General features: G+C 46.8%; 1 protein-coding gene across 1 annotated transcript in view; it reads right to left on the reverse strand.

The window, feature by feature from the left end:
• Positions 1-14,054, reverse strand: part of CACNG2 (calcium voltage-gated channel auxiliary subunit gamma 2) — a 435,276-nt gene that overhangs the window by 37,898 nt on the left and 383,324 nt on the right. The window contains exon 3 of the mRNA XM_078683837.1: positions 885-1,025. Coding sequence (XP_078539963.1) covers positions 885-1,025 — 141 coding nt within the window. The remainder of the gene's footprint in view (positions 1-884; positions 1,026-14,054) is intronic.

Genomic DNA, 14,054 nt, shown 5'->3' on the forward strand with positions numbered 1-14,054 from the left:
AATGAAATCATGAAAGCTTTCCTTTGGGGCTTTTTCTATAGTCTGAAAAACAGGCATCAGTCATAAGCTTGTTGCTCCGATAATCTGTGCGTTAGCGAACACGCCTTCTACACGAAGAGTATGGTTCACTTCATTCTGAAAAAATTAAATGGGTTCAACCTTCCGTGGCTTACAGCATAAATCTGTCTAGGAACTGATGCCATTTTTTCACTTGACTCTTGTTAGAAAATCTACATACTCCCTCTTCAGGTAAACTTAAATTCTTGTGAACTTGTTTCAAGCGTCAGTCTATGTTGAGGAATTTGGAATTTGAAGGTATAATCCTACTATGAACAAAAAGACAATACCTACCTCACGAATGCATGTGTCCTTGCAAGGTTTCTACAAGCACTGAACAGTCAAAGAATGTCATCTGATGAATCTACCAAAGAGCTTAAGGAGTATACATTGATATCAGGATTTTCACGCCCTAATCACTTGAATCTTGTTCAACTCTATCACTTGACACACTAGCCCGGCCTTACTCCCGACACTCTCCCAGCAACAGTGCTGGGATTCAGGGCCGGCTTTAGGGCAGTGTGACCAGTGAGGTTGCCCTGGGCGCTGACCAGTGGAGGGGGCGCTGACCTCAAAGTGGGCGCTGTGTTTTGTAATAACTTATGGTTGGAGAGATAAGGGGTACTTTAGCACGGTGATAATGAGTAAATCCATGGAGGAAGTCATGGGATGTGGCACCAAAAACTATTGTCGCACCGGGCGCCACAAGTGCTAAAGCCTGCCCTGCTGGGATTTGACCACTTTCTACTGCCTGGCCAAGTCTTGTTTACCCTCTCCTACCAACCTTTGAAAAAAACTTCAAAATGCTCGATAACACAACCCTTTACCTGCAGAGACGAAGAAGATGCCAGCACTGAGTATGATGTTGTGTCGCGTTTTGTAGAACTCGCTGGCCGCAATGCAGAGTCCGCCCATGAAAAGCAGGATCACGCTTAGAATTGGAAAGATGCTAGAGGCCCTGACAGCCCCTGTGGAGGAAAGATAAAAGGGGTAAAGAAACAACACACATATGTACACGTATCTGTGCAAAGGACAGCAAGGCGTAACAAGAGTGAGGTGACACAAAAGGACAAAGCGGTGTGTGGCCTGACATCATAGGTATGCAAATACATCATAAGTATACAAATATCACTGGAAGACCACAGTGCAAAAGAGAAAGTACAAGTGACAAACACAAACCAGAGAGCAAGAAGATATGTCATTGTGAAAGAAAAAGAACAGCCAGTGCAAGTTTATATTACAATTAAAATGGGTGACAAGGAACACAACTATTCAGAACCAGGCTCCGTAAAGTGATATGCCTAAAAGAATGCTAGAGAGTAAATGTTGGTTTCATTTCATTACTGCATCTTCTTGGTGGATTTAAAAAAGAGTTTAGCTGAGGGCCTATTTCTCACCACCAGCTGGTGAACATTGTGTAGAAGAACATGTCCCTGTATAGAGAATTCCTGGACACTGACAGGAAAAAGACCTGATCCTGAAAATAAAAATTGGGGCTTGATGATCCGGGTGCTCCTGATGAAAAGGAAGAAAGTGGCAAGGGGTAGTTTGATCGGAGACCGCAGTAAGTGCCAACAGAGGTTCAGATCCTAAGGAACCTACGAGAAGTTAGAACTTAGAAGTGTTCGTGTGTGCTTACCCAATCATGGAACTGGGGAGCGGGCTGCTCCTCTGGTTCATCAGGACCCACCACAGTCCATACATGTTAAACAGTGGCTAGCACAACACTGCCTAACATGGTTACCTTAGCAAACCACTATGGTACGATGTATGACTACTACACTGATGATCCTCTATAGATGTCAGACTTACTATGATACATTTATATATGGCACAAGTTTTTGTTCTTACAACTATATCCTGCCTGCCTCTAATGTAAAGTGGTCTGATGCCTTCTAGGGTCATGTTCACGCTATACAAATCTTTATATATAAATAAAAAATGGGGGGGGTGAAGGCTGGTGGTTCATCTACAACAAAAAAATAGGCTTCTTTCCTTGACTCACTGCACCCTGACTGCCCCAGATCCCCACCATAGACAGAATTGGAATGTATGACGTTACAACGCATACATTTACAATGCATGCCTTTACAACACAGTTTTTACTTCGCAACATCCTTTACAACGCATTCTTTTAAATAGCATGCCATTACATCGTATTGTCAGAAACGAACTTTACAACGCATTCCATTACATCGCATTATACCTTTACAATGCATACCATTACAATGCATACCATTACAATGCATTTAAGGTAAGTGTTGGATAGTATAGACCCTGCAATGCATCCTCCTCAACGTCCAATCCCTCCACAAACACGCCACCGAAATCTGGGACCTCCTCGACAGCACCACCCCGGACGTAGCATTCTTCACCGAAACATGGACCAACACCACCTCGGGACTGGACATTGCCATTCCCCAAGTGTACAAGATCTCCAGGAAGGTCTGCCCCACCCGCCCGGGAGGAGGAATCGCCATTGTCCACAAATCCAACTTCCGCCTGAGCACACTCCCCGATGAGCCGACAGACCTGTTGGAACACCTTCACTTCATGATACTGATCAGCCCTACCACCACCCTCCGAGGAACCCTCATCTACCGACCCCCTGGACCCCGCGGACTTTTCGCCAACTCCATCACGGACATCACCTCCCTGCATGCCATCGCGTCCACCAACTACACCCTACTGGGAGACCTCAACTTCCACCTCGACAGCCAACTGGAACCCAGCACCATATTCCTCCTGGACAACCTCCACAACATTGGACTCCGCCAAATCGTGACCAAACCCACACATTCAGCAGGACACACCCTCAACCCCTCTTCACAACAGGTAACTCCATCACCTTCAGCCACACCGCCGACTGGACTGACAATCGATATGTCCACTTCACCCTCAGAAATCCCACCATCCACAGACACCTGCACCTGCTCCCACAAAGAAACTGGACCAGAATCACCGAGGACCAGCTAACTCCACCCCAACTACAGCGGAAAACGACGACCTCAACACCGCAGCGGGAACCCTGCACAGATGGATCTCCGACAACACCAACACCATAGCCCCCCTCGAGAAAAACAACAACACCCAAGCCAAGAAAGCCAGATGGTTTACCACCAAATTTCGAGAGTCCAGACACACTTGCCGCCACCTCAAAAAGGCCTAGAGGAACACCAAATCCACAGAATCCTACAAAAACTTTAGAGCCGCCAACAACGCCCACCACCAACTCATCAGAAAAATGAGGAAAAAAACGATTGAAGACACTCACGCACACAACAGCAAAGAACTCGTCCACATAATCAAGGAGTTCGCCCAACCCACCAGCGAGTCCACCGACATCCCTCCCTCACAAGACTTCTGCGACACACTCAGCACCTTTTTCCACCACAAAATCAAGAGCATCGACGACAACTTTGACAAAGACTACCAACACACTGAACCCTCACCAACCACCCCCAACACAATGAAGCCAGCGATCGACAACTGGACAGCCCTCACCACCGAAGACACACTAAAGACAATAAAGTCAATCCACTCCGGGGCCCCCACGGATCCCTGCCCCCACCACATTTTCAACAGAGCCGCCAGCACCATCGTACCCATGCTCTGCCACCTCATCAACCGTTCCCTGGCAACCGCCATGTTCCCGACGACTGGAAACACGCCGAGGTCAACCCGCTCCTGAAGAAACCCTCGGCAGACCTCACCGACCTCAAAAACTACAGGCCCATCGCCCTGCTCCCATTCCCAGCGAAAGTCATTGTGAAAGCCATCAACAGCCAACTCGCCACATTCATTGAAGAGCACAACATCCTCTACTCCTCCCAATTCGGCTTCAGAAAAAAACCACAGTACGGAAACAGCCCTCCTCGCTGAACAGGCGACATCCGCACCCTACTGGACAAAGGAGAAACAGCAGCCCTCATCCTCCTCGACCTTTCAGCGGTGTTCAACACAGTCTCTCACAGCACCCTAATATGCAGACTCCACGATGCAGGGATCCAAGACAAGGCCCTCAACTGGATCTGCTCCTTCTTCTCCGGCAGAACGCAGCGGGTCAGACTCCCCCTTTCCTCTCCGACCCTACACCTACCACCTGCGGAGTCCCCCAGGGGTCCTCCCTCAGCCCTACACTCTTCAACGTCTACATGGCAACGCTCGCCCCCATCGTCAGAACCTATGGACTCAACATTGTGTCATATGCAGATGACACCCAACTCATCCTCTCCCTATCTAACAAACCCAATACCGCCAGACACAATTTTCAAAAAGGTATGGAAGCAGTTGCCAACTAGATGAAAAATAGCTGCCTACAACTAAACATCAACAAAACAGAAGTACTCATCATGGGTCCAAACCCCAACCCGTGGAACGACACCTTGGTGGGCCCCCACCCTCGGAAGCCCGCCCACCCCCACGGACCACACATGCAACCTGGGAGTCATCCTGGACTCCGAGCTCAAAATGGACCGCCAGATCAACTCCGTCTCGTTCTCCTGCTTCCACACCCTGCGCCTCCTACTTAAGACCTTCTAATGGATCCCCCTCGGACACAGAAAGACCGTCACTCACGCCCTGGTCACCAGCAGACTCGACTACAGCAACGCACTCCACGCCGGAATAAACAAAAACCTCACCACAAGCTACAGAACATCCAGACCGCCACCGCAAGACTGGTCCTCGACCTGCCAAGACACTGCCACATCTCCCAGCACCTGCGCACACTCCACTGGCTCCCCATCGAAGCTAGAGTCACTTTCAAGATGGTCACCCATGCCCACAATTCCCAGCACGACACCGTACCAGCATACCTAAACAGCCGACTCAAATTCCACACACCCCAGAGGACCCTATGATCTGCCCAGCTCTCCTACGGTGTGGTCCCCCGCACCAGAAAGACCAGATTGGGAGGCTGCTCCCTTTCCTTCCTCGCGGCCCAAGCCTGGAACGCCCTGCCGCTCCACCTCAGATAGACATCAATGCTCCCCATTTCCACAAGAAACCTCGTAACCTGGCTCTTCGACAGACACCCCCTCCTTGATGGACTGGTGCCTGCTAACCCCAGCCCCCCCCCCACCCCCAGCGCCTTGAGACCCTTACGGGTGAATAGTCGCGCTTAAGAAATGCCTGATTGATTGATTGATATAGAGGTAATAATTACTATTCTAACGCCAGTGAGTGCAACAGTAGGGTAATTGTCGGATAGTGTAAGGGTACTATGCATTGTAATGGTATGCGTTGTAATGACTTGCGATGTAATGCCTGCGTTGTAGTGACATGCATTGTAATGGCATGCCTTGTAGTGACATGCAAAGTAATGGCTGCATTGTATTGACATGCGATGTAAATGACGTTGCGATGTAATGCCTGCTATGTAAAGGTAGTGCATTGTAATGACTGCGTTATAAAGGTTGTTTCCCCCAGAATTGTCCCCATGACAAGCGCCTTCTACAGTTGGTTCCCTTGCGCGGATACGCAGACATCTTCAGTACTTAATGACCTGCAAGACTGCCTTTAGTCAATGATGAACAAGCTCAATGCAGACAATATCTACGAATTTTGCCTTATTATGTTCTTTTAATATGGAGCATTATCAGACGGTCAGATTAAATTTTGAAGGGCCTTATGGTGTTCACATCATGATCCATGGTGCTTCTGTCTCATTAGATAATTAATAGCGATCCATCTATAAGCTCTTGCGTCGTTCATTAGGTACGGTAATTTTTATTATGCATAGTTAATTAAAACCAGTGCAAACATTTTACAGAACAGGTTAAATATCATAAAAGAAGTTGTATCTTTAAAACGTCATTAAAAAAGCAAACAGTAAAAGCCCAATACAAAGTTCCAGATGCATTCCTTTTGGGTAAAAGCAGGTGTCAATAAGTTCAAATTGGCGTCTATATGTTTTACTGTGTAATGTTTTTTGGCAGTTTCTGCTCAATTAGCGCTAGGAACTTTACATACCTGCAGTTTAGTTTCGTGTTTGCAGGGTTAAGACAAGCCAGTACTGCTTGCCTTCTAGTGCGAGTTCCTAACTGTTTAAGCTGGTCCTTTAAGAACAGCTGGTGTGCTGGCCTGAACTCTTGGCAGAGGCAAGTCATATGAAGTATGTCGCCCTTCTCTGTATTGCAGAAGGTGCAGGCATCGTGGCCATTGATCCTGGTCATTGAGCCACGGTGGAAAGTGCTCTCTAGTAGGCAAGACCCCTAGTCTGTATTTCAGAAACTTCAGTTTTATTGTCTTGGGATAACCCTGGCTGAAGTATGGTTGAAGTGTCAGGGATTTATATGTGTTTATGGTTATCCATGCATGGTTTCTTTTAGCAAATGACTCTTTATCCTCTAGTAGTGAAAGAGTTTTGACAGTTTTCCAAACCAGTTTTTTGAATGCTTTGTGTCCGAGTTGCATATCCCAGATCTCCGTTAGTTTGGTGGCCCCCAAGGCTCTCTTCAGGTAAGATCTTGCCTGAGATGTCTTGCCATAACAGCTCATTTAAAGTGTTAGTAGTAGCAGAACGAAGTTTATGGCAGCAAATGATGTAAGCTCCCTGTCTTGCAAGAGCTTGTTTTTGTAGTCCAAATTCCAGCCTGAGTTGGGCGGGCGATGTATAGGGCGGGAGCGAAAACATTGTTCGGTAAGCTTTTGTCTGGATTAAATCCAGATTCTTGGCATCTCTCCCACGTAGAGCCTCACTGCCATAGCAGATGGATGGTAGTAGCTTAGCCTGGATGATTTTCAGATAAGGAGTCAAAATTGGTCCTATTAGTTGGTTAGCTATGCCTTTTAATGTGGCGGCAATACAAGATGCTCTCCTTTTCGCTTCCAGCTTTTGCTGTGAGAATGAACCGTCTTGGTCGAAGATGACTCCCAGATATTTATAGTCCGAGGCTGGCTCAATTTTTTGGCCGCCCAGAGTCCATATCTTCTGCGTCGTTCATTAATATTATGGAAAAGATGATGTAACTTGTTGTTGTCGCCTTTTGACATACAAATCGCTCGTTTGCAGAATTGATATATATAATAAATAAAAACAGAAGGTGGTTGTTAGGGATATGTTTCTGCCAAATGATAGTAGAAGTGGGCTTGTCTAAGACTCACTACACAGATAAGGTAAAGGTTGCTAGGACTGCCTGGAAGTCGTACATATTTGATTTAAAAAATATCATTGGTATGGATCTGCGACTGTTGAAATAATAAAATTGGTTGGCATTGACCTGCTCCTGTACACAGAAACAGAAAACAAGTGGTTAGTGAAACTTTTTTTTGTTGTCTTAATAAAACTACTTCACTGTAAAAAGTGATAGGTGGCCATACCCCTTCTGGAGCAAGCCACACCTCTGGTGAAAGTCCAGCTGCCAGTGAACACGCCCCATCCGGGAATGCCCTACGCAGGTCTGCTCACACTCCTCACCATCCCACGCGCCAGTCCACACACTCTCTGAAATATGCCACTCCAGAACATGGCACTTGCCCTCTAGACTGTCTGATAGTGTCTGTTGAATGTGTGGGAGCCCACTGACTACTCTGTGGCCCAGACCAGATGGGCTACCCTTGGTTACATGATTGCGAAGCGGGATGTCGCGCAACTCTGGGGCGCTTCCAGGCCCCCTGAGGTCTCGAGGTGGGAGGACAACATGGACTGGTCCATGTTTCGTGAGAAGACGGTTTATGTGGCCAGGGGCAGACCCAGGGCGTGGACGAAGGTTTGGGGCCAGTGGAATGATTATCGTGGGGGTATTTGCGCCCCTCCCCTTGTAGACACTGCTGAGATTGTCCTTTCTCCCTAGACTAGCGTTCCCGGAACCTTTCCATAAGGTTTTTTATACTTCCGGTTCTCCACGCTGCCCCCCCCCCCTCCCGACTTGATTGGGGCCTCCGGGCTCTGGGTGTGTTCTCCTGATCGTGGACCGTCCCCTCCGTTCTTTGGGCTGACCTTAATTATCTGCATTCGCCTTTTAGTGTTTGTTTTTCTTTTTGTAAAAATAAAAATACAAATTGTTCTGTGATATCTGTAGAGTAATGCTTTGTACTCGAGCTGTGCCTAACCACGGGTGTACCTTTTTATTTCATGCATTGTGCCTTGTTATTAGCGGCCAGCCTGTGAGGTTGTAGGCCCATTCGTGTACTTTTCTATGCTTACTCCAATAAAGGTTTTTGAAAAGAAAAAAAAAAAATAGACTGTCTGATAGCTATCCTTGAATCTGAACCTAAGCCCCAGATATGGAGCCAGGAGATCTTAGTACATGTGCTGGTATCAACAACTAGCCCTGGCAGTACATGCAGGCACCTACATTCAACCAACGAAAGGGGAAAACACCAATACAACCTACAATTACACACACAAACATTAATCAGAGCACACACAAACAGACACATGCAGCAGACACACATAGATGTGGCATAAATCCATGGCAGTAGTCAGCATTTATACTAACAAGCCCTACACTCCACCGTAAAATATAACGTTTTGATTGAATAAACTCTCTCTTTACAGGCAATAGCTGATTGTTCACAACATAGTCTGGTCAGATCATGTAATTAGAGGAAAGCTGAGTGCTTGAAAGGTCTGGTTTTCATTACAAGACACCGGTCCAGATGTACGAAGGTTCCTTTTTGCATTTCCTAAATAGCGATTCTCAAGACATCGCAATTTAGGAAATGCAAATTGGTATGTACATACTCTGTGATTCCCTAATAGCGATTCAAATTGATATTAGGAAATGGCTATTAGGAAATCCTAAACCATTTGTTCCTATGGGTCTGAAGGCCCATAGGCACAAATGATTTTTCATTTGCATTTTTTTGCATTTTGCATTTCCTAACAAGAAATCGCAATTTAGGAAATCCAAACCCAAGGGTGGATCTGGCCTTAAGGCCCCTCTAAAGGCATCCCGAAATTCGCAGGGCACATGTAAGTGCACATATGCCCTAGGGACATATGTGCGCTTCATGTCACATTAAACAAGCATTTGCAATGCAATAGGTCTCGCATTAGGAAAGTTTGAGCTATTGGTATTGTAAATGACACATTTTTTATTTATGTGTTGGTTTTGAAAATAGCGAAAATAATAGCTTTGTCATTTACAATGCCAATAGTTTTAACTTTCGCAAATGTGACACCTATAGCATTTGTAATGCAATATGTGTTGTATTTACATGACTTAGATGTATTAATATTACAAATAACAATGGATTTTATTTTTTTAAATATTTAATACTTAAATAAAAGTTATTGTAATTTATAATGGCAATAGCTTAAACGTTTGTAAATAACTTTTGGGAAGATTATGTTCAGTGTATTTTATTGTGATTAAAATCCAAGAACAGAAGTGAAATATTAACATATTTTTGTGACATTTGTAATAAAGCTTGAAACATTGAGAGAACATATTAGAACCAGTTGTTGTTGAATGTTTGCACAGAGTGATGCTGTGGCGTTCAGTGGTGCTGAGTGATGCTGTGGCCTTCAGTGGTGTTGAGTGATGCTGTGGCCTTCAGTGGTGCTGAGTGATGCTGTGGCCTTCAGTGGTGCTGAGTGATGCTGTGGCCTTCAGTGGTGCTGAGTGATGATGTGGCATTCAGTGGTGCTGAGTGATGCTGTGGCATTCAGTGGTGCTATGGCGTTCAGTGGCGTTGAGTGATGCTGTGGCGTTGAGTGATGCTGTGGCATTGAGTGATGCTGTGGCATTGAGTGATGCTGTGGCATTGAGTGATGCTGTGGCGTTGAGTGATGCTGTGGCGTTGAGTGATGCTGTCGCGTTGAGTGATGCTGTGGCGTTGAGTAATGCTGTGACATTGAGTGATGCTGTGGCGTTGAGGGCTGCTGTGCGCTGAGTGGTGCTGTGGCATTGAGTGGTGCTGTGGCATTGAGTGGTGCTGTGGCATTGAGGGGTGCTGTGGCATTCAGTGGTGCTGAGTGATTCTGTTGTGCTGAGTGATGCTGTTGCGTTGAGTGGTGCTGTGGTGTTGAGTGGTGCTGTGGTGTTGAGTGGTGCTGTGGTGTTGAGTGGTGCTGAGTGATGCTGTGGCATTGAGTGATGCTGTGGCATTGAGTGATGCTGTGGCATTGAGTGATGCTGTGGCATTGAGTGATGCTGTGGCGTTGAGTGATGCTGTGGCGTTGAGTGATGCTGTGGCGTTGAGTGATGCTGTGCGCTGAGTGATGCTGTGTGCTGAGTGGTGCTGTGGCGTTGAGTGATGCTGTGGCGTTGAGTGATGCTGTGGCATAGAGTGATGCTGTGGCGTTGAGTAATGCTGTGGCATTGAGTAATGCTGTGGCGTTGAGTAATGCTGTGGCGTTGCGTAATGCTGTGGCGTTGAGTGATGCTGTGGCATTGAGTGATGCTGTGCGCTGATTGGTGCTGTGGCATTGAGTGGTGCTGTGGCATTCAATGGTGCTGAGTGATTCTGTGGCGCTGAGTGATGCTGTTGCGTTGAGTGATGCTGTGGCATTGAGAGGTGCTGTGGTGTTGAGTGGTGCTGTGGTATTGAGTGGTTCTGTGGCGTTGAGTGGTGCTGTTGCATTGAGTGATGCTGTACGCTGAGTGGTGATGTGGTGTTGATTGGTGCTGTGGCATTGAGTGGTGCTGTGGTATTGAGTGGTGCTGTGGTATTGAGGGGTGCTGTGGCATTCAGTGGTGCTGAGTGATTCTGTGGCGCTGAGTGTTGCTGTTGCGTTGAGTGATGCTGTGGCCTTGAGTGGTGCTGTGGTGTTGAGTGGTGCTGTGGTGTCGAGTGGTTCTGTTGCGTTGAGTTGTGCTGTGGCGTTGAGTGGTGCTGTGGCATTCAGTGGTACTGAGTGATGCTGTGGCATTGAGTAATGCTGTGGCGTTGAGTGATGCTGTGGCGTTGAGTGATGCTGTGGCGTTGAGTGATGCTATTGCGTTGAGTGGTGCTGTGGGGTTGAGTGGTGCTGTGGGGTTGAGTGGTGCTGTGGCATCAAGTAGTGCTGTGGCATCGAGTGGTGCTGTGGCATCGAGTGGTGCTGTGGCATTGAGTGGCGCTGTGGCGTTGAGTGGTGCTGAGTGATGCTGTGGCATTGAGTGATGCTGTGGCATTGAGTATGCTGTGGCACTGAAACCAGATTTAAAAAAAATTCAACCCACATTGCACAGTTTGCCAAATACATATATGGTGAGCAGTCCGTTTGGTTTGCTAACATAGGATACCTTGAGATTACGTTTACGTACATGTCACTCTACTGTTAGTAGATAACACTTTACTGTTTTTAAGAAAGTTCTTTGACTAGCTTTAGAAGTATTGAAATTGTTTACTGATGGAGTTGGTCCTGAGTTTAGGATAATCCCTGTCCTTGGGCCTACAGAGAGTCGAAAACTCTTCATTTTAAAACCGGGTTAACAGGACTATAATTTCAGACGGAAAAAAAACGAAAGTTTATGAGCTGCTTGTGCACAGAATCGGGAAACCTGTGAGATGTGCTTGATTTAAGTGATGCAGAAATTAAGTCACGTTGCAGCATACTTTCTGTGGTAGGCATTCAGACCGGCGGTCTTTTCTATAAGACTAAGCCCAGGTCCTCTTGATGTTGGTGGGGGGGGGGCGGGGAAGCTGACAAGGAGGTCGGGAGGGGCAGCGAGGCACTTGGGAGAGCGCTGTGCTTTGAGGTATGACGGCCTGAAGGAACGCTATACATTGTGGAAAGAGGTTCAGGGGGAGAGTGTAATAAAAAGCAGCAGATGGCGGGAGCTCTGCTGGTGTGCGAGGCAGATGGGGGTGGGGGGGCGGGGGAGCAGGGGAGCGAACGAGTGGGAGGGAACCAGCATATGATGGGACTTGCTTTGCTAAACACTCCGAATGAAAGTGACCTGTATACAACAGAGGAGGAGTAGAAGGAGACTTTATCAGGCTCAAGCAATCTAGCCTCCCTCAACTAACAAAAGTGCATTTTGGATTGAGAACTTAATCCAGCAATCAAACATGCCTGGGGGAAGGCAGAGTGGGTTTAGATACCACTCTCTAACCAGCATCATGCACAGGCTGTGATTGAATGACCTCCGCCTTTAGCTTTCAGCACTTGCGCCTTTGTACTGAATGAAAAGTTAGAGTAATCGCCGGTGCTTGGCATAACTGGAGGAGGCACAGATAATTGGCTTTAGAGGAGGGAAGGGTAGGTTTGTGTGTCTGTTCTCATATAAGTGAAAGCATTTCACAAGCCATGCCAGAGAAATGAAAGGCGTGTCAGCCATTGTTTTAAAGTGAAAGCATTTCACAAGCCATGCCAGAGAAATGAAAGGCGCGTCAGCCATTGTTGACGATAAACGCGGTAATAGCAAAACAAGTGCGCGCTGGTGAAGCATCGCGCTTCAAGAGCCTAGTGGGGGCGGGGGAGCGAGCGAGTTAAAGTGAAAGCATTTCACAAGCCGTGCCAGAAAAATGAAAGGCGCGTCAGCCATTGTTGACAATAAACGGGGGAAACCGAATGACACTGTGCAATATCGAGTCATATGCTACTTAACCACATGCCTATGCGTGCATGTGTTGAATCTTTACTAAGCGCGAAAGTGAAAGCATTTCACAATCCATGCCAGAGAAATGAAAGGCGCATCAGCCACTGTTTTAAAGTGAAAGCATTTCACAAGCCATGCCAGAGAAATGAAAGGCGTGTCAGCCATTGTTGACGATAAACGCGGTAATAGCAAAACAAGCGCGCGCTGGCAAAGCGTCGCGCTTCAAGAGCCTGGTGGGGGCGGGGGAGCGATCGAGTGGGAGGGAACCAGCATATACGGTGTGAGTGAGGCCAAGCGCGCGCTGGCGAAGCGTCACGCTCCAATAGATCACATGCATTGGGAGGAATCCGCTTGGAATCCGCTAGGTCAAAGAGTTTGTTTCAACTACTATACTCTCGTTTATTTATCCCAGCGGGATAGAATAGTCGAGACCTAAAAATGCATTTTTTGCACATGGTTACCATCCAGTTTGAGTCGATGGTAATAGCATTTTCTAAATGCTCAATTCGCATTTAGGAAATGCTTTGTACATGTGCTTTAAGAATCGCAAATAGGTAATGCCTATTTGCGATTCCTTAGATTCGGTCGTAATTTGCCATTTCTACCAAGCAGAAATTCCAAAGTGCGACCAATTTCGGTATTTTGTACATATGAAACAGTTGTTTAACATTTCTTCACTGGCCAAAACTACGATTCGGCCCGTTATGAAATGCTAAATGGCTTCGTACATCTGGCCCATAATGAATAATGTAATGAGCATCTTTCTATGGGATTTTGTTAAAAAAAGCTATGTGCAAGTGCTTCAGAATGTATTATACACACTTTCCATGCACAGCACAGCTGCTGGCTTCGAGGCTAGACAACAGCGAGTTCCCTTTGCAAGGGCTAAGAAGGAGAACGTGTCTGACTTCATACTTTGCATACTATTGTGTACAGGTCCATGGGTAAGAGCTGTGTTTACAAATGTAGATGCCCAGTTTCTATCTGGCCTACTAAGCAACCAGGCAGTGCCCAGCGGGCTGGTCTGACAGATCAGTGTGTGGACCAGTTTTATGATCTAGTGGGCCGGGTTTTACTGTTGATTTTCCTGATATTAAAACAAACACTGCCTGCAACAAGCTCAAACCCATGCAGTCTCCCATACTATGGAATAAACCAATAAAGTGTGTCTGCATAAGTACAACACTGCCCCCATGTGCTAATGTCACTTATTTAGCTATCTGATTTGCTAAATGGCCACTTATTTTGGTGCCCGGACTATTTTATGTAGCTGTCCACCCTGTACATGCCTGCTGCCTTCAAAGGCTTTGATGCAGGGTTTCCTCAAAGATCCATATGCTTGGAGACTCTGGCGATACAGAGGGGCTTGAAGTTTACGGTGCAAGCTGGGCTGGCCGCAAGGAGGTCACGTCCATCTGGAGCTTAAGACAGGGAATCATTGTACACCTGTTCAGAGAAGTTGGATAATGAGTCGACAAACGTGCAAGGAGCTTTAATGGCGTGCCAAGCCAAGCCGCGCAC

Source organism: Lissotriton helveticus, chromosome 1_1, assembly GCF_964261635.1.
Source record: "Lissotriton helveticus chromosome 1_1, aLisHel1.1, whole genome shotgun sequence".
NCBI lineage: Eukaryota > Metazoa > Chordata > Amphibia > Caudata > Salamandridae > Lissotriton > Lissotriton helveticus.